The sequence below is a fragment of the Lethenteron reissneri genome, chromosome 14 (assembly GCF_015708825.2).
Source record: "Lethenteron reissneri isolate LAM-NWPU_2019-01 chromosome 14, ASM1570882v1, whole genome shotgun sequence".
NCBI lineage: Eukaryota > Metazoa > Chordata > Hyperoartia > Petromyzontiformes > Petromyzontidae > Lethenteron > Lethenteron reissneri.
Genome location: NC_083792.1, coordinates 9389372 through 9417222, shown reverse-complemented (window position 1 = coordinate 9417222; position 27851 = coordinate 9389372). Strand labels below are relative to the sequence as shown.

Below are 27851 nucleotides of genomic sequence, written 5' to 3'. Positions count from 1 at the left end.
ACCGCGGTCCTTTGGAACTCCCCTCTCCGTCACTCGGCGCACGTGGTCGGGGAACTTCCAAACGGCGCAGAATTTGAGAGAAAAAACCCAGAAACCTGTGGACTTGCTTCTGATTATTCTCGTACGCACGCTGTTGGCATGGGGAGGGGTTATCGCTTTTCCCGCTCACAGTCAACACGAAGTGACGATTAGTGGGCTTGACTGGAAAGATGTTGTATATTTTTAAAAGTGGTTTATTTACCTTCGTTATACTTTGCACTATTATCGTGTGTATTTTGTATTGTTGCAACGTTTTGACCCCGCCTTTGACTTTTGTGACTGCGGGAATGAATATTATTTGGGTATTTCGGTAAAGTCACGGAGATAGGTTCAAATTAATAAAAATAAAATGAATAAGAAACTACGACGTTTCGATTGAAACGTCGTAGTTTTTATTTTTTTATTAATTTGAACCTATCTACGTGACTTTACCGAAATACCCAAAGAATATAAACCGGATGGGTTGAAAGCAGCCGTCAGGTAAAGACGGCTGCTTGCGTTGTAGTCGAAACGTCGTGAGAATTATTTTATTTTATTGTTTTATTTTTATTATTTTATTACTTCCCTTCTACGTGACTTTACCGAAAGAACCAAGAAGAAAAAAAAAGTGGTGTAATTATTAATCGATTGGTATTGATGATTAAGTTTGTGATACAGTGCATGCGTCGAATCACTTGCGTATGAATGAATGAATCCTCTGCATCTGTTAAAACACCGAGACACTTCACCGCGGACCCTCGATTCCCCCCACCCCCGCCCCTCCCCCCCACCCCTTCCTCCTCCTCTTCCCCGACTGCAGCTGGCGCCATGTCGGCTACCCGCGGCGCCCCCGTGGAACTCGGCTTCGCCGCGCTGCCGCCGTCCTCCTCGTGGCGTCTCCGCGCCGCCAACTTCCCCAGCAAAGTGGGAGGCCGCCCCGCGTGGCTCGGCCGCGACCCGCTGCCGGGCCTCGCCGAGCAGCTCGCGTGCGGCCGGTGCGCCAACACGTGCGCCTTCCTACTGCAGGTGTGGGCGGGGATGAGCGTGGTGGGGGGGGCTTGTGGGGGGGGGGGCTTGTGGGGGGGGGGGGGGGCTTGTGGGGGGGGGGGGGCTTGTGGGGGGGGGGGCTTGTGGGGGGGGCTTGTGGGGGGGGGGCTTGTGGGGGGGGGGCTTGTGGGGGGGCTTGGGGGGGCGGGTGCTGTTGGGAGTGAGCGGCGGCAGCGGCAGAACACGTGCGGCGGCGCCATAGCGGTGGTCACGGCGTGCCTGCTATGGTGGTGTTCGTTTGCATTGCGTCGTGAACTCGTGATGTGCCATGTTGGTGGTCGCGGAGTGACGTCATGATGCGCCATGGTGGTGGTCGCTGAGTGACGTCATGATGTGCCATGGTGGTGGTCGCGGAGTGACGTCATGATGCGCCATGGTGGTGGTCGCGGAGTGACGTCATGATGCGCCATGTTGGTGGTCGCGGAGTGACGTCATGGTGCGCCATGTTGGTGGTTGCTGAGTGACGTCATGATGTGCCATGGTAGTGGTTGCGGAGTGACGTCATGATGCGCCATGTTGGTGGTCGCGGAGTGACGTCATGGTGCGCCATGTTGGTGGTCGCGGAGTGAGGTCATGATGCGCCATGTTGGTGGTTGGAGAGTGACGTCATGTGCCATTGGTGGTCGCGGAGGGACGTCATGATGCGCCATGATGGTGGTCGCTGAGTGACGTCATGATGCGCCATGGTGGTGGTCGTGGAGTGACATCATGATGTGCCATGTTGGTGGTCGGGGAGTGACGTCATGATGCGCCATGTTGGTGGTCGCGGAGTGACGTCATGATGGGCCATGTTGGTGGTCGCGGAGTGACGTCATGTGCCATGGTGGTGGTCGCGGAGTGACGTCATGATGCGCCATGGTGGTGGTCGCGGAGTGACGTCATGGTGCGCCATGTTGGTGGTCGGGGAGTGACGTCATGATGTGCCATGTTGGTGGTCGCTGAGTGACGTCATGATGCGCCATGGTGGTGGTTGCGGAATGACGTCAAGATGCGCCATGTTGGTGGTCGCGGAGTGACGTCATGATGCGCCATGTTGGTGGTCGCGGAGTGACGTCCTGCGACCACCACCACGGCGCATCAGAGGGACGTCATCACGCGCCATGTCGGTCGTCAGTTTGGCGTGATGTGCCATGGTGGTGGCCGCTGTGTGACGTCATGATGTGCCGTGGTGGTCACGGCGTTACGTCATGATGCGCCATGGTGGTCACTACATTGTGTCATGGTGGTGTTCGCTGCATGACGTCATGCGCCATGTAGGCGGTCAGTGAGTGACAGTCGCCATGGTGGTGGTCCATGTGTGATGTCGGTGCCATTTTGGTGATCAGTGCAATGAATGACACGGGACATCGTGGTGGTGGCCAGCGTGATGTCACGAAGCGTCATGATAGTGGTCAGTGTGTAATGTCACGAGGTGGAATTATAATGGTGGTCATTGATATGAATGCTATGATGGTGACCTGTGTCACATCATGAGATGTCCCAATGGGCGGTCTGTGCATATCCATCTTTATTTTAAGCGATAGCAGCACCAGGTGCTGCATTGACAGCGCCGGTGAAAGTCTGACTGCCATATTACGGGCAAGGTATCGTCGCTAACCCTCACCATCTCGGGACCACCCCCCCCCCCCCCCCCCCACACAGGTGTACGCTCCTCTTCCTAACCGCGACGACTGCTTCCACCGCTCGCTGCTGCTGTTCTGCTGCCGGGACCCCACGTGCTACGCCGAGTTGCACGACCCGCGCTGCCTGCGGGTGGTGCGCTGCCAGCTGCCTCGCAAGAACCCATTCTACTCCTTTGATCCGCCCCCGGACGATCCTCCCTCGGGCACGACAGCGGCGGTGACAGCAGCAGAGTCCGAGGAGGCAGGGGAAGCATGGAGCCATCGTCTGTGCCTCGTGTGCGGGGGCCCGGGCCCCAAGGCCTGCTCGCGGTGCCACACAGCGGCCTACTGCGGGAAGCGGCACCAGGCAATGGACTGGAAGGCCGGACACAAGCACGAGTGCGGCCACGCGGCCGAGCCTCCGCAGACGCCGCCCGAACGCGACCACGGCTTCCTCTTTCCCGAGTTGGAGATCTTAACCGAGGCCGAGGAGGATGATGATGACGACGACGACGAGGTGGAGGACGAGCAGAAGGAAGAGGAAGCTACATCGGACGCAAGCCAAGGCGCGTTGAAGGCGGCCACGGAAAGTGCGTCCCTGCTGGTTTTTGTTAGACTCATCGACTTTAATCGATTAAATGCTTTTGAATTGGCCCCGTTGAATAATCTCGTTGGCAAGTCTTTTTTTTACTGTGCGAGACTTTCCAGTTAATACACCTGATTAAAAGAAGGAAGACTGCACACAAAAACATAGCTATTGTTTTGTAGCTGCATACTTAATCTGCGGTTGTACCTGGTTGTCCTTTGCACTTTTTAAGTTTAGTGAAAAAAATATTTACAGCCACAGGTGGTGGGGATATCACAAAAAAATCTACAAGATGCGGGCTCCATCTTAAAGGTCCAATATCACAATGACGTAGGCATTTAACAATTTCCCTCCGTTGCAAACAGATGAATTATCGCGATTCCATCCAACACTCATGTTTTTTGCCACGGTGAATGTAGAATCTATGATGGCTGCAGCTAAGCAGGATTGAGCATGATACATCAAGCACATCGCTGTGGTGTTTCCACGTCGACCTATGATGGTTCTATCCCTGCTGCACGTGATGCAGGCGAGTTTGACGAGCAGCAGCTGGAGGCCGTGGCGCGCAGGGAAAGCGCAGACGACCGCGCCTTCCGCCTCTTCAAGGAGAGGATCGCTCGCGACCCCAAGCAGGTCGGCTCGCCCCTCTCACCAATTCACTGTTGGCACTAGCCCCAGAAAAATACATTTCCTGTAGTAAAAGAAAAAAAGTCACGTGAGCGAGACGTTTCTGGGATGCATCTTGGAAGGGGTGGGAGCACACCCACACTTTTACCCCAACACACACGGCCTGTTGATCGACTGTGGGAGAAGGGAGTTCTAAACTATGAGGGCCGAAGTGGGGAATGAACATCCACCGACTTAAGGTTGACGCGGCTTCAATATAAGCAGTTACATGATAAGCGTGCATCGTAACAATCTATTTTAATTTTCATCCTCATTATTCCTTTCCCGGATGGGTCTCTTTCACTGCTGAATCTTGGAACACGCAAGCAGTTAAGCGTTACTATTATCTAAAAAGGGGCGTAGCGCTGTTATTTTTAAAGAGATTGTACTCACCGGTTCCATTCCGATGACATGCGTGTACGGAAGAAAAACTCCCGACGTACACCTACGTCATCAGAACGGGAAAGGTTTAACATCCCTTGCAGGGATGCTTTGACCCGCATGTTAATGGTCCAATGTGAAGATCTGACTGACATTTGTGCAAACAGGTGCTGCGGTACAGCCGGGAAGGACAGCCCCTGTGGGTGTCAAGTGAACACGTGGCCACAGCCTCTGACATCCCAGCCTGCTCCTGTGGAAGTCCCCGCACTTTCGAGTTCCAGGTAGAAAACGCTCGTGACACTCACGAAGCCCGACTTCTCAGCAAATTGTTTTACAACTCATCAAAAACGGTATTCCCTCGTTATTCACGAACTTGCTATCCACGATTTTGGCTATCCACGAATAGCATCAGGAACTCTACACAACTGCATCGCGAAAGTGATGAGATTAAAGAGGTTAAATTACGTGATGAGATAGAACTTCTCGACTGTAGATGTTTCCCGTGCGATATTCGTAGACCAATATGATTACCTGCGAAAGTTCCTATTCACGAGCATCTCCGGAACGTATCGCTCGCGAATAACAAGGGAATACTATAATGGTTATCAATAATAATGCTCTTATTGTGTAACTATTCACCAAGTCTCAAGACTCTATCAGGGTCCGGCTTTGGGATGTTCAATTGCATTAATGAGTGTTGTATATGTGGGGAAATTGGAGCATCTGGTAGAAATCCACACATTTGAGGGAAAGCACCAGCATCTCACACACCACTTTGTGCTCGCTTCTGAGCAGATTTTGCCATTTTGGTGTACCGCTTGTTGTTCGGTATATGTCCTGGGAGCTTCCAACACGCGAAACTGAACGCAGGCACAAACCGAAATGCGCCAGAGCTGCACGGCACAAATGTTGACAGTTTTTCTTTCTTCTGCGTGGGGCTCCACCTGGTGGTACGGTTTACCAAATCGGGTGCATGCTGCTACCACACCTGCAGGTGATGCCACAGCTGTTGAGCGAGCTGCACGTGGACAGCCTGAGCACGAGCATCGACTGGGGCACCTTGGTGGTGTACACATGCTCACGGAGTTGCACGCCGCGGGACGGACCCCACGCGTACAGTTTCAGAGTTCGTCTGGAAGCAGGATTTTGTGCACAGCGCCGGGGGACTGCGCCAGCAGCGCCAATGACAAGTGTTTAAAACGTGCAGTAAATCCACTGCTGGGTGAAGAACTCTTCCCCCAAGCTGTCGCCATCTCTCACGGTCCTGCGATGTAACAAAAACAAATGTCTCCCGCATAGCCTGAAGACTGTTAGGGAAAGTGCTGTTTGGCGAGTAACGCCTACGAAGGGCGGCTCGGCACATTAAGAGGGTGGGTGATGCCACGTACAGCCACCTTTGTCATCCCCCCAGTGCCGATGTTTATAGACGACCCCAGGTACTCATTTAAGGCCGAGTCGAGCTAGGGGAGGCCCTGGAGCAGTTCATACAAGTCACTTGTATTGGTCGTGAGCGGGAAGCTATTTCGGGTCATGGGGTTTGTAGCTAACCGGCGCGATGAATTATAAATTGCTCCTCCATGATAGAGCATTGTCTGCTGTAAATTATTTTGTACAGTAATAAAAACATTCTTGAAATAATTTTTAAATGTTATTCGCTTCACACACCCATGAGATCTTTGAATAGTGTAAGTGTTATAAATATACATAAAAACGTATTTGGAAGTCCACTAGTAACCAGTGTACTCTTCTTGAGAACTTATTTTATACTTTTGGCAGGACATCTGCAGCTAACCATGTCTGACGTTTTGATCCATGTGCTGGATGCTTCTTCGTACACTTCAGTTCCTTAAGAAGCTCCCAACTTGAAGCTATTCACTTAAATGTATAACAGTACTTGTGGAAATAACTTGCAAAAACAGGGACACATGTTTTTGAAACGTTTAATTGTATATCGCCATCTAAACTCAACTGCTTCAATGTAACCAAAGGAAATGTCTGGTCCACGTTCTAGCGATATAACTCTCAATCCTTTCAAAACTACAAACCTACATCAGTTTACACAATGGAACTGGTACGTTCAAGACAGAGAACTTGGCTGGCACCACAAGATAACATGCGCCTATATAGCATCCAAAAGACAAGGAACAAATGGCTAAAATCTTAAGGTCATAGGTGACAAAATACAGACTTTTTAAGTACTTCATAAATGAAACTAATGGTTTCCTTTTACATATTTAGTGCAAGCATTGCTCAACCACGGACAATCTGAAATCGCATTCATATCTGCTGAGGATAAAATGATTTCAGGTTTTTTTTTTAAATGTTGCATTGCATGTCTTAAAGCGGATACATTCTAGAACGCACTTGGATGGATGTTCAGCGTTGAAACACGGGACAAAGAACGCGGGACAAACACAAGGGGAGGGGGCGGGGGCAACGTGCCCTCGTCCACACAGACAGCAGCCAGGGGGCAGCACCGTTAGCTTGGGCCACTGGCAGGCACTTAAGCCAATCCAATCACACAGCTTCGGTGGGTTGGATTTGGGGTTGAGACAAAGGCTCGAAACCTATCGGTTGGCAAATGTAATCCTGCCTCCGGTGATTTTTCACTTTGGCAAAAAGCCACTTGAATGTAAATAATAAGAGCCCTACTTGTAATAAGCTAAACAAATTGTATTTCTTTATTCATATGCCTCCCGACTTTTTTAAACTATCTACAAAATTCAATAATTTAAACATGTACGTTCTATTTACAATGGTAAACTGTAAACAGTCTAGAAAATCATAGCACTTCTCTTTGAGAAAATGAGGGAAAAGATGATGCATACTCTAGCATGCTTGCCTTACAAAGTACAGTACTAGTAAATATACAGCAATACACTTTTTATATTCTACCACAAGTTGCCTTTCATATGATCTTAGTAGGTCCTCTATACGTAATTATTACATTGCAATTGACTAAGATATGATAATTTATGAGAAGCTGGGATTGTTAGTCAAGTGTTTCCGGTAAAGGCCTTCGAAACAAAAAGATGAATCTTCTTTGTGCCAAGTCCTTCAGGTCCGTTTACAAATCACTTATATATGGAGCGAAGCTAAATGTCAGCAATAACCATGATCAATCCACTGCTGGACGAGGTCCTCACCAAGTCATCGCCTTCTCTCACAATTCTGTGATGTAATAATCCACCCAGCGCACGAGACAATGTTATTGCTCCATTTACGCGATGGATGTTCTCTAAGACTTTTTCCATCCCTTGACTGCCCCTCCATGAACATTCTTGGCCATCATCCCTCCTAGCGATGTGTCCTTTCCAAGCCCACTTTTTTTTGTAACAGTCAGCATGTTATCTTTTAACCGATACATATTCCGTGTGTTTCTCAATGTAATTACAAGCAAGCACCTCGACATGCTGTGCACACTTTTCAGTTGGTTACATTTTCTTTGTTAATGTCCATGTTTCTGATACATGTCTTAGCAGGTAATAACACACTGAATAAAACATTCGACTTTAGGCACATTGGTACGTTGCTTTTCATGATCAAGTTCAGTTTTCAGAAAGCACTCCACACGTCGTCCAAGTCTGCCTCTATTTCATCGTTTTGATTCTGTTCCACTTCAACAGCTCTCCTAGGTGTTACATACTCGGCTGCGAATTCCAGCTGTGTCCAACTCCCGACAGATATCACACACTTTTGTTCTGCGATCTCAATTGTGCATGACCACTGTTTGCTCATTTATAGTAAGCCCAACATGGTTCTGTCTCGTCTTGCAAAAGGTGACCATTTGCGAATTGGCAACCATAAACTTCTTTTTATGAGACATATACATTTATATCAGGATATATCTCAAATATATTTGTACTTTTCTCTGAATCCTGAGTATAGAGTGTGGGTTTTCTCACTACACAGGGATTGTAAAAAAAAAATTAAGACACATTTTTAAATGAACGATTCAATGAATATGAGCAATCTTAACGATCAGGCTCAAAGGGCTTGTAGACGCACTTTACTCCTTCATTTAATGCTGATATTGTACCTCTAAATTGCAACCAACTAATAAGCTGATGAAGTAACCGTGTAGATTGCCCGTTACTTCGAATTCAAAATTCCACCAACAAAACTGTGCTTCCAAGTTTGTTCTACAGGCAGTCAATCCATCAAATCACGGAACACAGAGGCAATGGGTGATTATATCAATATATGGGTAGAACATATAGGACAAATGAAATTGGCACAGGCATGGAAGGCTGTGTAGATATGTGAATGGATCTATTGTAGAGAGGAGAATGGTCGGTGTGTGCATTAATGTTTGCTCTGACATTCCTAGCTGGTGCTCTCAATGGAACCTCGCCGGGCCAGGTCCGAGTGGCTTGCGCTCAGACCCTGGGTTTTGTTCAGTGACTTCTGCAGAGCGCCAGGAAGAGGGTGAGAGGTGGGGGGGGGTTGACAAGGATCACAACACAAGAATCACTTCTTAACACCGACCTCAAACCAGACTATTTTAAACTCCACAGTATTTTTAGGCAAGTGACAAATGTCGACATAAGGCTTCACAAAAGCAAGTGATGTGCAAGACTGATTAGGGTCACGAAGGACTACGGAAGATTAGGTAAGGGGCAAGGGTGTCCAGAACAGATGGCTACAAAAAAAGGGTGTCTTAAGAGAGAGACAGGGCTGGCCTTACTTGGTAGGCGTCATCCTCGGCTTTGGGACCAACGTTGAGTGTGCTCAGAGAACTGGCACGTTTCATGCTGCAATAAAAAAAACCCCACGTGGACATGGTATTAAAACACGGGGGTACAGCAATGGCTCGGTGGCTCACGCAACTGTTCTATGAACCCGAGAACCTGAGTTTTATTCCTGGCTACGGATAACAATGGTCACTGATCTGAATCAGTCCTGGGGTTGCCCCACACCTCTTTGGCCAATCCACATTGACCTGCGTGGTAAAGTTCGGGTCAATATCCCACATGATTGCTGACATGACAGAGGCCTTCAACCACACACCTCCGATTAGCGCGGTTGGCTACGTACGGTGAGAAAGTTAAAACATACAACCAGCAGGGGATTGACAGGGGGCTGTACAAATGTACCTTGCCTCCAGGAAAAGGAGAAGTTATGTGCATGTCTTATAAAAACATATCAACAATTTAAAGATAATACACGCTAGCTCATTGGAAGACTTTACAATCCACGTAAGCAAACGCTGGGCACAATGGTGATTGAAATTCATTTAGTCTTTTACACAACCTGTTCAATAGAATTTGCTATCAATGGTTGAGAAGTATTTCTACAAGCCTTCCATGGTTGCTTGACAGTGATCTAAATGTTTTCCCACTGATCTCCAAAAAACTATGAATGTAAGCTAAGAGGCTAATGGGTTTGTAGTTCTTTAAATCAGTTTATTGCCCCCCTTTGAATATATGAATTGCAGAAGGTTGATCCTCCTACTGTGTATGGTGTGGAAGAATTTCAACATACATACTAAACTAAAACTATTTGTTTTATTTAACGAGGTAAAGCCCACTGAGCTATATAGCTTTTTCAGAAGCAACCTGGTCACAAATGAAAGCTCAACGAAGTGGCTTATCACGTGGAAATTTATAGCAGCCAAATACTCTAAAACGCACACGTTTCTAAACGTGGAGGAAAAAGCAGGAGGACTCGGAAGAAAATCCACACAACCACGGGGAGAGAGACATGCAAACTCCATATATACAGGCGTCGGGTGTCGGGATCGAGCCCACGGCCTGTATATACAGGCAAGGTAGTTAACATCTTGCCACCGCAGCGCCCCATACATACAAGGAGATTCAGCAGCTCATAACGTTTTCAGAACACTCCTTAATTCTTGAAAGTTAACTAATATATAACATTGGCGAGTTGGTGGATGCGATGTCCAACCCAGGGTTCTTGCTGTCGGCTTCCTTGTTGCTGCTGCTGCCCTTGAGCTTCATGACCAGCTTCTCGCTGCTGCGCCGAATGGAGGCACGGAGACGGCTGAAGGAGCCACTCCTCTTGAGCCCACCGCCTCCCTCCTGTACACGACGATCACGTATTTTAAACGTATTGCAGTTTGTATATTTATTGTCTCTATACTTTCGTCAGGTTAACATTTCCGCATTAAATTTTAATGGACCCAGCTCTTTAATGGCTGCGAGTTTGCATCGCCTGAAGTGTTGAGTCTGGGAACTAAGAACCTTAAAGGTTATTGGGGGGGGGGGGGGGGAAACTCCACGAGTTTAATTAGGATTTCATTACACATGTTAATATATCTAAATATACCAGAGCCACAATCTGAACGAATAGAAACCTTATCACACGACATTTTAATTGAATTCGTGTCTCTATACACAATGGCCCCAGGCTATGTCGAAGCATGATAGATGCTTCCCAATTGGTGTTCATGCACTTTTTTTTTGAAAAGCAATTGAAGAAAGATTGTCACCGCATCGCGCGTTTTTCAGATGCGCTTCTGTGGCCGTCTGGAACGCTCTTCCGGTATTAGGAAGCCACTGGAGCTATGGACTTTTAAATCGATATTGAAAACTAGTTTCTTAAGAACTTATTTTCGTGTTTAGTTCTTCCCCCGCACCTGTGATTAGCACGGTTGGCTACGTACGTTGCGAACAAGACATTCAACATACATGTACATACATACCCCGTTGCACTCCGGGACTTTTCCTGGGTCCCGCTTGGCCTCTGCGTCTCCGTCCACCTTCCCCGACTCACTGGAGCTCGTGCCGTTCTGGCCACGGCGCTTTTCATACACCTCATTGTCGTAGAGCACGTCCGACACCCTGGGCTGGTGCACACCCTGCACGGCAGAGGGACCACGCCAGCAGATGGTCGAGCGAGCTTGTGCACGTTTATTAACCGCCATTGACAATGCAGCACCACCGCATATCCAACGGTCACATAGCCGCCGCCCTTGTCAATTAACTTCCTCCACCCAAGTGCAGTATTTGTGTGTGGTGTAACCGTAATTTTCTGCAGAAGTTAACTCATATGTGAGCTATTCACATATCTGCCTTTTCCTCAGTCACCCAGTAATTCGGACATGCGCCATTGTACTGTATTTTTTTAACTAAAATTACCATTGCTATGTTGGCTTTTAAGAAATATAAAATAGCATTGTGGCATATACCACTTCGTATGAGTTTTGTCACCCAATTTAAGTTTTAAATTAGTAAACCAATAATTGATCATTACAATAAACAATGTTCTAACCGAAATGCTATTACTTCCACCCCTCCCATCATGTAAATTATATATTGCTTGTGCAGACTTAACTAATACAGCACAAAGCACCACACTACAAATGGGATACCCCCTTAACAGGTGATCTCCCTCTGGTTCACTTTAAACAGTGTTTGGCGACCTTAAAAGCTGTCCCACTCTTACCTTTTTGCGGGAACGTGAGGCACATTCCTCGAGTGTTTCTGCCGCTTCGAACTTGCCCTGCCGCCGGTAAAGAGCGCTGAGGTTCTTCAGAGTGTTGGTCACTGTGTAGCTGCAACCAAAACATTATTACGAGCACCGTTTTACCCAACAAGGCCTTGCTGGGTTCTCCAGACTCTTTTAGAGGGTCCTGCCAAGTTTTCGCAACAGGGTGGCGATGTTGCTGTTGTGTGTAATCCCAATGGTAATTTATTTCAGCATTGAGATGTTCACCAATACCAGTTACGTTGGGTTTTGTTAGCGTGATGACACATGCCAAAGGCAAAGACCCCCCCCATATAGCCTGTTACAGACTGTTGGGGCAAGTGCCGTTAGCAAGCACCTATGAAGGCAAGCAGGTCATGCGAGGGGGTGGGTGGCCAGCACCATGCCTGGCTACCTTTGTCTCCCCAGTAGTGATGTTACTTCATCGCACTAGGTACTCATTTCAGGCTGAGCCGACCTAGGGGAGACCTAGGGGAGGCCCAGGGCCGGTTCAAATAATCGTCACTTGTGTTAGCCATGTGCGGGAATCGAACCCGGGTTGTCACTTTTGTCGCGCAATGCGCTAACTGCTACACTACACACATGCACACACACACGCACGTGTCGCACATCCCGAGTGTGGTTTCCCACACTTCAGCGATTGAACTCCTGAAGGTGCCCGTAGCAGCGGGTGGCGATAGCTTGAGAGAAGAGATGACGCGTAGACCCAACCCATAAAACCGCATTTGGATTATGATCAGCTGTGAAAACTTAAAGATGTCACGGACCATAATCTCGCCTGCAATTTCCAAAAACTTTTGAGTCCTCCTGAGTCTCGTTTAAGAGCAATTGTGTTAACAACCCGTTACCAATGAGTCATCATCAAACAAAACTTTTGTTTTACTTTACATCAGTGTTTTTAATGTCTACTCATACTCATTAGTAGTTCCTCATACTCATTTATACTCTAAGAAATTCAGAGGGACATTAAATGAATGCACAAAAAGTGATACCTTGAGAAAAGTAAAATTTTAAATAAAAGAAAAACAATTAGGTTAGGTCTAAATTGAATAATGCTCAGCTGCCGTTCCATCACATTTGGCAATGTGCTGAGAACTCAGCCGTGAGCGCACATTTAATGCATGACGGATAAAGGCAATTAGAGATTTACCTGTCTATCTTTCCAGACTTGTACCAGCCACCATACTCCCCACAAGGGAGTGCCTCCTTCTGTTTGCCCTGCCGACGAAATACATCACTCGTGAATGACATAGGATCGCACTTCCTTCACAATGCCACGACTACAAACGTTGCATTATGTATATGAAGGATAAGCTCACCTTGCTCTGTTCACGTTCCTCAGCGTGGACCCAAATAGGTTTGTTTTCACCTGCAACACAAGCTTAATATTACGTAAAAAAAAGCAATCAACATCAATCATCCGTTTATATAATGCGTAACTAAAAACATAATGCATATCTTACTTCACTATGAACGAGAAAGCCAAGTACGATTGAAGGCCACGGCTAACGTCAGTGGCAAGTGATATCATAACTGGTTCTGCCTTAACCTCTGCACCAAGCCACACCGATCAGTGTGGTGAAGTATACCGTGGTTTTTTTTTACTCCTAATAGGTCTCGGTGTGGAACTTCCAAAAGCACGTGAGCAAAAGTACAGTGTATCTTACCAACCAGTGATGTGACTTACAAGAGAGTAAAAAACAATCGTTGACTTTAAAAGCATTACAAATGATTCCACAAAAACAAGTCAACGCAAAACGGCTGGTGAAGCAAATAAGATGTATCATAGCAGTTACACTGGGAATACCCAAGTAAAAAAAATATTCAAGACAGAATCTATAAAGTTAACACCTCGAGGAATGGCCATAAAACTGCATACATCTTTTCAGGATGTTTTTAACGACAGAAACAACAACATTTTTAAAGCAGTATTATTACCGATATATAAACAACATTGTAGGGCATTACTATGTTGAAGCACTCGGTAAGAGGGAATTACCATTAATTCTAGATTTGAAGCTTTCATGACTGCAAGGATTCATATTCTTAGGTTTTTTCGGTAAAGTCACGTAGTTAAAAAATTTAAATTAATAAAAGTAAAATAAAATAAAAATCACAACGTTTCTAAGGCAACACAAGCTTCTGTCTTCAGGTGGAACCGTCACAGCACGCTTGCTGTATCAAGTAAATGAGCGATTCCAAGAGATACTACCCCGTATATATACTGGTTGAGGGGGGGGGGGATGGGCCAGGACAGGCCCCCTTTTTATTATTATGGTAAGGTGCGGCTTGAGACTACGGCTAGTCTACATAACAAAGGACTGAGCCTTTGTTATGTAGACTGGCTGAGAGGGGGGGGGGGTGCCAGAGCCAGAGTTGTTAAAGTGCAACTGCTGCTAATGAGACCGAGCCTCTGCCATGTAGATGGTAAAAGCACAAAAGCAGGTCAGGAAGAAACAGCCTCCTGCTATGTTGCTTGGTGGGTAAAACTTATAGCAGGAAACCAGTGTGTGAAAAAAGTTAAACATGGTAAAACAAAACTGGCTGTCTATCAGTAAACTGTACAGTAACTCAAGAATAGTTGTCTGTCAAATAAGATGGTTCAAATATGTGTAGTTAAATCTTTTTTGCATGGTTAATCATAATTACCATCGACAGAGCCGAACTCCCGCTCATGTGCCCGCGTGAGGATTTCTTTGTACAGGGCCTCGGCATCCTTGTACTTTCCCTGCTTCAGGTAGCACGACGCCTGGTAACACAAACAATGGACAATGCACTAAAGGACACTGGCAACATCATCACACAAGAGGGAGGTTTCCACCGACTAGCCAACCTCAGTTCAAAAATGGTAAATCATCCTAATAATACATATGGAGTGACATTTTTAAGGTAGATACTGTGTGTTGTTCGTCACGATGCCCGATGTTTTGTTCCAAGGTCTGGAAGCTTCTACAAGAAATTAAATGAGCTGTTCACTTCCTCTCCCTCTGTCGCTCGCGCCGGGTACTAACCATTAGTGCTATATAATCATGTAGCATTAATTACAATTATATAGCATTAGAGGGCAACACTAAAATCAAGGGAAAAAGTGAGCAGCTCAATTCATCTCCTGCATAAGTTCCCAGTACGTGGAGCAAGAACACGTGGCACAACTAACAACATACGTCACAATCACCAAAATGCGGCACAACCATCAACACGCGACAAACAACAACACGCGGCACAACCAACAACCACATGGGGCACAATTAAAACACACACGGGAGAGTGCTAATGAGCGTGTGGGCGGCTTGAGACCAGATTGTTCTTGGTCTTGGCGACGTTGGGATCATCGGTGCCGAGCTGCAGCAGGTAGATGTCGAGAGCCCGCCGGTAGTAGGTCTCCACCTCCTCGTACTTGCCCTGGTTCTGGCACAGCAGTGCCAGGTTGTTTAGCTGCTTGGCAACGTCTGGATGGTCTTTTCCCAACACCTGTCACGGCGGAAAGTCCATCACAAACAGAGCCAATGTCGGGCACAATTTCAAATGTAAACCGTTTATTTATGAAATAATATATGCGGGTACCAGTGTGTGGTTGACAGCTCAAAAATGAATCGGTTTATAACTGTCTGAAATGGAGTCATATTAACCGGTTTAACGAATGCTGCAGTGATTATACATCATTATGCTGACCATTAGGAATCCATTTGGGGTTTTTAATAAATGTATCTAGGATATCAACTCGTATAACAGATGACATGAAGTTGGTGCTTCAGCAAAATTATACGTAAATAGGTTGATATAAATAACAAGTATTTTTTTTGTGCTGTAACTGAGACAACGAAGACGTCATCATTTTGGCTGACTGCCATTCAGGAAATGTTTTTCATGAATCTGTTATATTACTGTGGGACTCTTTGCCTCAATCAGAAATATTTACCTTCAGGGGGATAACAGACATTTAAAAGTAGAGCTTTGTATATTTACCAATGTACTCCGCATATGTAAAAATATTTTTTAAACCAATAACAGTTCACAAACACAGTATTTGCCCTTGAATGCTCAGCTTACTGCTTTGCATTAATCTGCTTAACACTACATATTTTCACAACCGTGTGAATGGCATCCTTTACAATGCTCTCTTATCAAGAGCGTCTGCTAACTCCGCAAGGCATGGCAGCGATTCCACGGGGCAGACTAGTAGGTGGGCCCGTGCACCAGTGCCTTTACCTTCTCGCGAATCTCCAACGCACGCTTGCACAAGGGCTCCGCCTCCTTGTACTTGCCACGCTTGCCATACAGCACTGCCAAGTTGTTGAGTGTGGCTGCCACCTGAAGCAAAACAAATACAAGAGAATGCATGCATTTTCATGAAAAAAATAAGTTCCATTAATTCTAGATTTGAAGCTTTCATGACAGCAAGGATTCATACTCTTAGGTTATTTCGGTAAAGTCACGTAGGTAAAAAATAAAAATACTAAAAGTAATAATAGAAATAACATAATAAATCACGACGTTTCGGAGACAACACAAGTCTCCGTCATCAGGTGGGACTGTCACAGCTAAAATTACTGCATCAAGTGAGGCAAAATTCCACCCAAGCATGGCATTGCGTTCATCTCTACTGGACATCTGTGAACAAGAGCTTGATAACTCATCGGATTCCACCAGGAAAATACATTCTGATTCTGATCTCCATTTAACAGCCCTGATACAGTGGTGGTAATTCAAAATTTCTATGACGGGGGTCACTATCCACAGGACAACCACTCTTGATGCGTATCGAAGTGGTGCTCATTTTACCGAGGCTCAGGAGGCACAAAAGGCCCGTACCGGATTTTGAACTCTGCCCTTTGATCGGTGAGACACGGGGCTCTGACCACTGCCGCCAGCTGGTCAGACATCATGTAAAATATTGTTGAATAAAAAATACCAATTCAATTACCATGCCCCTCAATTAAACGCCTTTCTTATCAAGCAATGTCTTGACTTTTTTTAAGAGGGTAGATAAGATTCTTTAGCTGTGATCTTGCTCCGTGTTGTGCATGCCCCTCGAGTAATCGTGTGACTGTTGTAGCACGAAGCAACTCACGGCTGGATGATCTCTGCCCAGGGTTTTCTCTCGGATGGCTAGGGCATCGTTGAGGAGGTTCCCTGCCTCCTTGTATTTGTTCTGATCCCTATACAAATGGACACACAATTGACAGAGAAAAAGATAAACTCACCGTCATCACAATCATTAGCCATGGGCAATCCATTGCTAGAAGAATACCTCAAGCCATCGCTCATAATCCTGAAATGTAATAATGCACCTGCAGGGTTGTAGATATTGTTTGCTCCAAATCTTCACTTGAAATCTACTCGGATACATTATATCCCACAGCTATCATTAATTTTTCATGATCACTGGCCACCCTGAATCCACACGTTAGTTAACTTTAAGTCTAACCGGTGCATTTTTTGCGTTGTCAAAACACATTTTAAATGTGTTGCCGAGTGCTTATCTGTGCATACTGACTTTGTGCTCAATGTTACTGGAAAAACCCAGAAAAATCTATTTTAAAGTATGAATATGGCAAGCACTGCACATGATCGAGCATCTAAGCCACACCGCACGGAAAATAAGAAAATAAAATGAGCTTGGCTCCGCGCCTCTGAGTTGCGGCCGTTACGTCCGCAAATTTGCGCGCGTTATAAATTGAATTATTATTAAAATAAGTGCCGAGGACACAGCACAGCCACCTGTAGACGAGCGCCAGGATGTTGAGCATGGTGGCCACGTCCGGGTGGTCGTGGCCGCTCGTCTTCTCCAGGTCCTCGAGCGCCTGCTTGCAGAGCGGCACGGCCACCTCGTAGCGGCCCTGCGACGCGTACTGGATCACCAGGTTGTGCAGCGTGCGCAGCCGCGCGGGGATCTCGTAGCCGCCCTGCTGCGCCGCCGCCGCGCCCGATATGCCTCGAGACTGGGTCACTGTGGTGGAAGCACAGAAACCGGGGGATGCACGTGTCACTGGTGGGCAGTGCCGGATGGATTGCTTTTTTGCCTCTTTCTGTCACCCTTTCATTTTGGGGTGGTGGAAGCTTTGCCTTCACAGAGAGATGGAATTTACATGTCGCAGGTCACGTAACAAAACAGACAGCTGGACAAAATTTACGACAGATACCAATAGAAGGCATGGGGGAAGACGGATGCATTGATGGCGAGATGAAACCATAAAAGAGTTTGGAGGTCACTGCTAGATACTCCAGAACAACTAAGGAAAAGATGAGAAACATGGAGACCTTTGCCCAGCAGTGGAATATTGCAGGATAAAAACAACAACAATAAAATACACTATAGTCACTTCTGTCAAGGAAAGAGGCCCTTGTATTGACAAAAGTAGCTAAGTGCGCTAAAATTAGAAGCACTGTTGCTAGGTAGAAAATATTCCCCCTCTCGTACCCGAATGGTGTAGCTCAGATGCTTGCATTGGATAAGATAAATCCTGATTGGAAGCTGAATTCAAGTGGCATGCTGAATGAAATGAAGTCACAGGTCACACAAGGCCGATCAGTTGTATTTTCCCCACCCTTGCTTTAATGGAATGTGCCAAATTAAAGGCTCTACATCTTCATGATGTGAGGATCACTTCTGCGGGAGGACAAATGCGGGAAATATATATAAAATCTAGTTGAATAAATGTGCTATTTATATTGGCTAGTTGCTGGCGGGTGAGTAAATTGTCAAGATACAATGGATGAACGTGTAATTGGAATGAACCATTTTAGCTGTTTGGCAAGCCATTTTACATTTTAGGAAACTGTGCATCAAATAATGATTCAAAGTACTGTGGGGAAAATGGAAACATGCATTTAAATTAACGCCTTCTGAAATGGCTATGGAGCAAATAAAATATCCAAAAAGGTGATTTCAAGGAAATACGAAAAAGGTCTTGCATCGACTTAACATACTAAATACATTGGCATTCCGGTTGCATGCAATTGTTCAACCTTATTACTTATTCATTGCCAAGCTATTCAGCTTTGCTTCGGACATTATTTAATGCACACATTGCAGATGACCAAGTAAGATTTTAGATAGAAACCTATGCTATTTCACTTGGACATTCCGTAGTACCATTGGTGAAGCAATACATGTGCTGGCCATAAGCTGCTGGGTCTTCACTTAATTTGATTGATGTAACATTGATATTCCTAACAGGAGAACCTACCTATTCCTAAGTAGTAGAGCTCAAGGCATCCCTGCAAACGTTTTTCCCTGGGATCCTAGTCCGGCAAAACATTACCCGTCTCTGTACAAAACAGCCAAATGTAACGTGATATAAAACACACAAAATACTGCAATATAACACGAAGAACTACCATACAAATATGAAACTAAACAAGTATACAATATAGACTAAGAAACAAAACCAAATACCACTGATAACAATGGAGCATAGAGACACACACACACACACCTGGCCACACAGTTCAAACGACAAGTGGCAACAGCACAAATGCTCACACATCAGGTGCACACATACAATAGCGATTTTATGCTGCCTACAATAGAGGGCAGCACAAATAATGGCGAAGTTGTCTGGAATGGGAGAGACTGCAATCCCTCGGCGACATTGGGTGATTTATTGTACACCCCGTAAGGAAGAGGAGCAGAGCCCTCGCGAGTCTCACGCTCAACAACAGAAGGGAAACAAAAGAGCGTGATAAACACAATGTGACACTTTAGATTCACGTGTTACACTTGGCACATTCCAAGGCCGCTGCCTAGCATAGCTGTTACCGGCTGTAAACGGTTACGTCTGTGAACAGTTAAAACTGCCAAGAGAGATCTTAACAAAAATGTAAGCATGTGAAGCTGGAATGTTAGAACACTGGGATAAATTTAAAAGAAACGTGGCGTATAAGCCACAATAACAGCTTGTTATTTGCACATTTTTTCCGTGGTCAGCAATGCCCAAATAATAGTATAAAAGTTGCAGCACAAAGCACTTAACCTAAAAGGCTACTTGCACTGCAAGAAAGACTGTAGTGTGATACGAGTTATTTACAATTTCGAGAAGGCAGAAGGCTTCCACTTGCTGTGACTTCCACATCATACACTGTACCGTGTAGTCATTATATAAACTACAAGGGATATAGCAAAGAGAAAACTTGAAAGCAGATCATTAACATGGAAGTCAATTTTAGGAAGACACATTTTCAATAATAATAAAAAAATGTTCACACAACAAACCAACTTCAAACAACCAAAAGATCTGTCTGATATTTCTAAAATAAATGAGAGCTTAAAAAGGCAAGATGAGAGACTTCGACCGGCTGCGGTTGAGAGCATCCTGTGTGTGCAAGGACGCGCCAACACTCACTGCTGGAGCTTTGCTCATCCTCATCGTTTGGGAACAGGTCATCAAGGGGCTCCTTGGAGGACTCTCCATCCTTCTCCTCCTGTAAAGATCAATCAGTTGTGAACCCCCGTGGACCTAAACTGTATACCCACACACTCCAATTATACAATTCACTCGCTGGTAATCCATTTTCAAAGAGGAGCAGTCACATCAAACAGTTCAGATAGGAGAAATTTAAAAAATACAAAATTAGACTTCAGGTGTATTTAATCTTGCATGTTTTGCGTTTAAATTGATCTGAAACATCGTAACGAGCAACACGGGCAATTAAAATGTCAACACCCAACCTGGAAGAACGGAATCAACCGGGTAGGGTGTGGACTTATGTTAGCCGACTCTCTGTGTTGTATTGCATTATATTTCTAAGTTTACTAGGTTTGTTTTCTCATTCATTTGTACCTGATGACGATTGCTTGTGTTGCAATCGAAACGTCGTATTCTATTATTTAATTTATTTATACGTGACTTTACCGAAAGAACCAAAGAGTAATTCCTGCAGTCACGAAACCTTTGAATCTAGTAACAACATAGAATGTCTTCAAACAAAGCTTTTATATCACGACATTTAGAGACTTGTACAAAAGTTAACCTTCAGGCCCAACAAAAAAATAGCAATTAACACTACGCACCTAGGCAACAACAATGCAGTGCCAACTTGTGACCTCCCATGTCTTACTGCCAAATTAAACACAATCAATGCAGCCTTTGCCTCTGAGATTGCCTTTGGCACGGCCAAAGTTGTTGTTCAATATCGATGTATTAAACATGCCTATACAAAAGGTTATACAAAAAAATGGTACGAAAGTGCTAAATACTGCTGCTCTGAAAAATTGCGCTAAAACAAAGAGGTAGCCCTCACCCCAGCCACCCACCCAAATCTATCTTTCCACTTTTCTCCCAGACATGGTTGTGCCGTGTCAATTAGATTTCGCATTACTGTGCTTATGAGCCATGAAACCAATTCCAATTAGCGGCAGCGGTATGTTTCAGGACAAAAAAATTCACACAACAGTGCCATAGATTTTGGTGCTTTTGTTATGGTTGTTTTCTACGAGCTCAAGTTAAACGGCAGTCTCATAACAACGTACCGCTGAAAATCGATTCTTACGAGTGCGAGAACTATAATTTAACTTATGATATTCTAATATTACAATTGGGCTAATTTGGCAAAACGAAATGAACTATAACGATGACTTAAATGCAAAAAAAATCTGACGAAATAAAACACTGCAGCGGAAGGAAACTCACGGGGGGCGAGGCCTCGTCGTCGTACTTGCGCAGTTGCCCCATGAACTGCAGGTGCCGGTTCTCCTCCTCAAGCTGCGCCACGCTCTGCTCGCTGCGCTGCAGCCGCTGCTGCGCCGTTGCCAGCTCCTCGCGCAGCCACGCGTTCTCCTGGCACAGCCGCCGCACCTGAGCGCGCAGCTTCTGCTTCTCCGCCTCCACTGATCCCAGGTGCGACGCCAGCGCCACTATCACCTGCGCCACGCCACGCAAGGGGGTGAGAGCCAGCCGGCGGGTACAGAGGGGGGACATGGTATGGGCAGACGCATTCCGGAATTGCCAACATACTCCGTGGGCTTTTTCAGACCTAAACATTTTAATTCAAACAAGGGCAATCATCTTTTGTGTGTCATGAGTCCCTGCTGACGTAAGTGCTGCATGCTGGAAGTCATGCGGCCGGGAGTTGTGACCAGTTGAAGAAGATGTCAATGGCGACAACAAGGCATGCATTGTGTTCTGAGAGGGGGCCACTTATGAAGCAAAATTTGCAAATGCAGAACCTTCATACGGCAGTGAAGCTGAAGAATAAAATGATTCACAAGTGAAAACATTATCGGATTTGACAGCAAGCCTGTCAAAGTGTTTGCGGTTGGATGTCCGTCTAAAGTAGGGCAGGCATTCCATCCATTTTTTCCCCCTTAGGGATTAGGGAAAATTGTTTTAGAACCATTTTCTCTGCACTTTCAAACTTACTCCACTGTAAAGATGCAAATGTGAGTGATACATAATTTTAATGAGGGATGGGGTTTAATATTTCAACACTTTCATATTTTCTGGCTTAAGGAAATTGTCAGATGTTTTTCAGGATTTTCGGAGCATTTACATTACAAAGTAATGTAATCCAATGCCAAGTGTCATCACTTGTGGCAAGAAAAGGGTGTACCTCACACCAATTCCTGTTAAATACGTGGAAAATATTACCTCCTGTGAATTAATAGATACAAAATTAACTTCCTGAATCAGTCAAAACAAACCCATTTTTGGAGCATCCGAAATTATTTATCTAGGCCCGAATTTTTTTTATGAATCTGAAAATCGGGAACATATTATGTAAATAATTAAAGCTTTCAATCACGTTGCCAGGGATACGCATCATTATTTTTGTTCAACTAGTCTTCATATCAAGCATGTGGCAATTTCTTTGAAGTTTAAACTTACCGAGATAAATTGTAATTGTCTGCATTAAAAGGAAAACAAGACTTTTCATGAAAACGTCTAGTGCTACCACGGTGTGGTCATACCTAAATACTTGTAAAAATCATACAATAGGCTCCCTACAATTGTACAATGATACAATTGTGTTTTTTTATAACATTAGATTAGAAAACCAATGCTTATGTATAATATCCATAAATATATTTTCATTATAAAAATCATAGCTATACCAACTTGGTGGATGGTTTATTCATTCAAACGATAAATGCATGTGCAGTATCTAAACGAGAATGGCAGTGAAAAGAAAATGTCGTTGTGAGCAATTTATTTTCGAGATAGGGCTTTACTGTACTGCAGCCTAGTCAGTTATCACTATGGTGATCTCACACCTAGCAACACACTCCCTCTGTATCCATGCAAACAAAAGCTTAAGCAAGGCTCTTTGGCATGGCTATTTAAACGCAGAAGCAAAGCCAGATACATGCACATCAAAGATGCACAATGCATTTATACAAACAATAGAATTATACCCAAACAACTAGGAGCAGAAGAATGACAAAAATGGTGCCAAGACAAATTTGCTGAAAAATTACACCAATATTCAAACAGGAGTTTTTATTGCCTTATTTTTTACATCTACACAGAAATTGCATGATGATGGGTCATTATCCCACTGATTAAAAGGTGGGATATCTTTTGACAATGACAGCAAGGCTGTCAGACATCGGTGAAAACATAACCACCTTGACATGTGGCAATGTCAAGAGCGATTATACAGAAGGCGATGGAAATGGTTCGTCTGGTCATGATTCATGCCCCCAACACTGATGCCAAGTTGTTTTTTTCTCGTCATTGGCAATTTCCACTCCTATCCAACGATGCTTAAGGGCGTTACCAAAGTGAACGGTCTACTCCAACAGGGACATTAAAGATCCTATGACATCATTCAAGAGCAGGCAACTGTGCGCACTGCCATCACAGCCACAACAAAATTAATGCCATGCAAACCTGGAACTACCTTGAAACATAAAAAAGACCAGATTTGAAGCTTTCGTGACTGCAAGGATTCATACTATTAGATTTTTTCGGTAAGGTCACGTAGGTAAAAAATAAAATTAAAATTAATAAAAGTAATAATAGAAATAAAATAATAAATCACGACGTTTCGGAGGCAACACAAGTCTCCGTCATCAGGTGGGACCGTCACAGCTAGATTTACTGTATCTACGTGACTTTACCGAAAAAACCTAAGAGTATAAAAAAGACCATTATACATTTTTTGATCTCTATTGTAAAACAGAAATTGTATTTCTGTCTGGAAAGAAAACATGCCAGTGTGGTTCTTTTACGAAAACACTATCCACTTGCCCTCACACTGGAAAACTGTAACCGCATCGATCTCAGCTACTAAAAAAAACACACATCATGCCGGTAATTCTGCATCTTATCCGTGCCAGCTTCAGCTAGTCAAATGTAACCACCTCCCCGGTCCCGTTCTGAGACTCACCTGAGCTTCGCTGAGGCCCAGCTCTATGGAGTCGAGCGAGTGCTGAATGATGCCGGTCTTCTCGCTGACCAGGCTGCCCTCGTCGGCGCGGTTGAGGCAGCTGAGCGTGGTGATGAGCGACTCCAGGATCGAGTGGTGCTCATTGCGCAGTGCCTCCAGCCCCTGCATCACGACGCGCGTGTTCGACAGGATCTCCTCCTGCGACAGGCGCTCTGGGGCATCCGACTTGGGGCACGCCATGGAAGACATGGCCACCTGCTAGCCGCACCTGGTGAACAAGCACGGAGGAGGGGAATGTCGCATGTCACAAAATAGATACAGATATTTTGCTGTGACGGTTTCACCTGAAGACGGAAGCTTGTGTTGCCTCCGAAACGTCGTGATTTTTATTTTTATTACTTTAAATTTTTACCTACGTGACTTTACCGAAAGAACTAAGAGTATGAATCCTTGCAGTCACGAAAGCTTCAAATCTAGAACAAAATAGATAACACGTGCTTTCCATCGCGTTTGAGTTGATTACAGAAGGAACAAAACAGCACAGCTTCCTGGGCATCTCAAGCGATAGTTCTGTGGCATCTGCTTCTATGGGCTGTTCTCGAACACGAAGGATCGCACTGCTCTGAGAGATTCGAATGAAATTATTGTCTCATGTCATGCCTATAGCACAATGAGGATTAAAAGGGGATGAATGTAAAATATAAAAAGCAAAGCTTCTTAGAAAATTACTCTGTCACAACAAAATGTAGTGGTCGAATGTATGAAATTTTAACATTAATCTTAGACTCGTGTGAAAATGCATTAGATCTGTGTTTACCATGAATAAAAACAACGAACTTATCAAGTAAAAGGCGCGTATGAAGCTGTGATGCCCATAGAGCAATGCAAGTCTGTGGGTGTCCGAGCACTATTTCTTGTTACAGTAAGAACCACTCGTGTGGTGACGACCTTCAATACATATTCAGATCAATGACCTATTTTTTGTGCACCTCTCAGAATCATAATTGACATGCTTGAAGACACTGGAAAAGGCAATGAAGCGTGCTCTTAGTAAGCCATGGCCAGCGAGCCACATCAGAGTCTTGAGGCCTGTGAAGGGCAGACGGTCATGCAGTTGTACAGCGCACGAGCATAATGACACGTTCGTAAACCGGCACAGACAACAGCCTAGCAATTATTGGACACAAATTAGCAACCCCAAAGCATCTAATTAACATCAAGGCACAAAAATGGCATGTTACTAATGAAGACGTGAAAATAGTGTACACAAACGTAAACAACATTTTTACTGCAACTATGGGCTCTTAAAATATATTTATAGACGTTACATCGTACTATTTTCTTTCAGGGTAGCGCTTATGTATTTAGTATATTCATATTCTTTTTACGTGGATTTGTGGAAGATATGATCCTGCCCATGCACTTTACATAGCTCTGAACATGGAATACTGCAGGCAACGCATGAAATGCGCATTTCTTGATCTCTCATTATATCAAGTTGAGCAGAAAAAATTCACCTTACATACGACTGCACATACGTTACTGCAGGATATTTGACATTGTATTTGATAACGAGAAGGCATCATGTTCTCAGCCTGGAAATATTAAAACAAACAAGGGAGGCAGAAGCAGCCGACAAACCGGACGAGTGGTTCAGTTTAACACAATGACCTTTGTAAAGAGACATGACGTAAACTCGACAAATAAATGCTTTGTTGACTCACTCGCAAGTGGAATCGGCAGACGGTGTTGCTGCTGAGTCAAAACAGCAATGTCCCTGCTCCGAGTGGCAAATATCTACTGTCAGCAGCACTTAAATTCAAGGGGGTTATTGCGCGCTGCTATTGCACATATTCGAAAACAGGTCTATAGTGCCAATTCAAGTACGCCAGTGATCAGGGATAGAGGACACAGTGTACAGCAGTGGGGTGGGGGTGTAAATTATCCCCAAAGTGAAAATACTGTAGATGATGGGGGGCAAGAGGCACGTGTTAGGTCCGGGAGTTAAGACACAATGTCCAGTGTGTGGGCGCAGGCGAGGGAAGGGACATTGCATGGGTCAAATAAATACTGTACGTGGGAGAGGTAATTCAGGAGATAAGATATTTTGGGGGGTGGCATTTATGTTGGTGATAAGTATGCTCCAGTTGGGGGTTGTGATGTACACAGAGACATCTGTAAAAACAAGCTTCATAGCTCATCGGATTCCTCTCGTCTAAAATAAAGATTCAGATTCTGAAAATGTAGTTTATGTGTGGGGGGGGGGGGGGGGTGCATCCATCTGGTGTGTGAGAATGGCCGGGAGGGAGGAGCTGGGTGAGTTAAGGTCACCCATCCAGTTAGGGAGATGTCATCAGGAGAGGTCAGGGGATGTGGGAGGGGATGTTTCCAATTGGTCAGAGCGAGAGTCCTGTAGAATGAATAAATAGGGGGTGTTGGGTCCAATGAGATAAGTAAATAAGGGGATAGGGGCTTGCAGGATATATGTATGACCTGCTGGCTTAAAGGCTAGGCAATGGTATGGGAAGATCGGAAGCACGTGGCTTTTTGGCTTTAAGGGGAGCAGCACAAGCATTGCGGGATGGTGCAATGAGAGGCTAAAGGACATACGATATGTTTACGCGCTTAAAACAAGAGGGCAAAAGTCTTGTGGAAAAAATATGTGGGTGGGTGGGGGGGGGCTGCAGCAGTAGTAAATGACCTCTTGAGTTAAAGAGGGAACACGTGTCCAGAGTGGGGGGCCTCGACAGCAAAGATGGCAGTGGGGGGGGGCACATACTATGTGGCATAGTTATTTGAGGTCCTGTGGGAAGTGTATGACATGTTGGCTTAAAATGTTTTTTTGGGGGGAGCGGTGGTGCAGCGGTTAGCGCTATGCTGACCAACAAACCCGGCGACCCGAGTTCGATTCCCGCTCACGGCCAACAACCAGTTGACGATTATTTGAACCGGTCCTGGGCCTCCGCTAGGTCGACTCGGCCTCAAATTAGTACCCGGTGCGGTGTTGTAAACATCGCCACAGGGGAGACAAAGGCGGTCGGGCGTGGTGCTGGCCACCCACCGCCTCGTGTGCCGTACCGGCCTTCATAGGTGCTCGCTGACAGCACTTGCCCCTACAGTCTGTTAAGGCTACACGGGGGATCTTTGTCTTTGTGGGGGGGGGGCAGTGCAGCAAGTAGGATGAAGTGCTGCCCCCCCCCCACCACCAGTGGGTTACCCGTTAGACGGGGGTGATGGAGCGATTCAAACATTAAAACACAAATACTGTATATTAAGTCACAGTTTAATTTAATCACACAACAACCAAACGTACTCCGTGTGGAATGTAAAGATACAATATAAAAAAAATTATTAGTCACATTTAATGATCACAATAAAGCGGGCGTGAGGAGAGAAATATCACGATGGTCCCCGGACGACTAAAAACCGATCAAAACACATCACTTAGAACACAAGACGGGTGAGGTTAGTGGGGGGCAAGGATGTCTGAATCGTCGTCGTGTCATTAAGTAAATGATTAATAGCGAATAGCGGGTGAATCATTAGCGACACTCACGCAAGATTCGTCGTCCCGCCGCCGCCGCCGCTGCTGCCGCCGCCGCTGTTGCCGCCGCTCGTTTAATTCCCCTTGCAAATTCCAAATGGCTTTTAATCTTTATATTTTATTTGTTGTCGTGTTATTTTTTTGCTTATTCGACGAGGCTCGCGGAGTTAATTCTGCAGCAGGAGGAGCCGCTCCTCCGCTCGCGGCCGCGATTCTGTCAACATGGCGG

At 45.3% G+C, this 27851-nt stretch overlaps 2 protein-coding genes across 3 annotated transcripts; one reads left to right on the top strand and one right to left on the bottom strand.

The window, feature by feature from the left end:
* Positions 1 to 824: 824 nt before the first annotated feature.
* On the top strand, positions 825 to 7814 carry PDCD2 (programmed cell death 2). Its single transcript, XM_061551483.1, is given in 6 exon segments — positions 825 to 1044; positions 2707 to 3256; positions 3782 to 3885; positions 4467 to 4580; positions 5294 to 5419; positions 5421 to 7814. Coding segments are annotated over 6 exon segments (1158 nt in total). The 5' UTR covers positions 825 to 846; the 3' UTR covers positions 5487 to 7814.
* On the bottom strand, positions 6226 to 27851 carry LOC133342366 (kinesin light chain 1-like). 2 transcript variants are annotated; one of them, XM_061551481.1, is made up of 16 exons: positions 27635 to 27851; positions 24079 to 24346; positions 21381 to 21611; positions 20094 to 20172; positions 17470 to 17698; positions 16820 to 16907; positions 15958 to 16059; positions 15046 to 15219; positions 14398 to 14497; positions 13068 to 13129; positions 12899 to 12966; positions 11707 to 11815; positions 10964 to 11119; positions 10207 to 10340; positions 8987 to 9053; positions 6226 to 8706 (listed from the first exon to the last, which is right to left on the bottom strand). In XM_061551481.1, the coding sequence occupies exons 2-16, from the start codon at positions 24325 to 24327 to the stop codon at positions 8626 to 8628; spliced, it is 1929 nt and encodes a 642-aa protein (XP_061407465.1). In that variant the 5' UTR covers positions 24328 to 24346; positions 27635 to 27851; the 3' UTR covers positions 6226 to 8625. The 2 variants fall into 2 exon arrangements, with proteins under 2 accessions (XP_061407465.1, XP_061407466.1); XM_061551482.1 differs by having other exon boundaries at positions 13068 to 13117.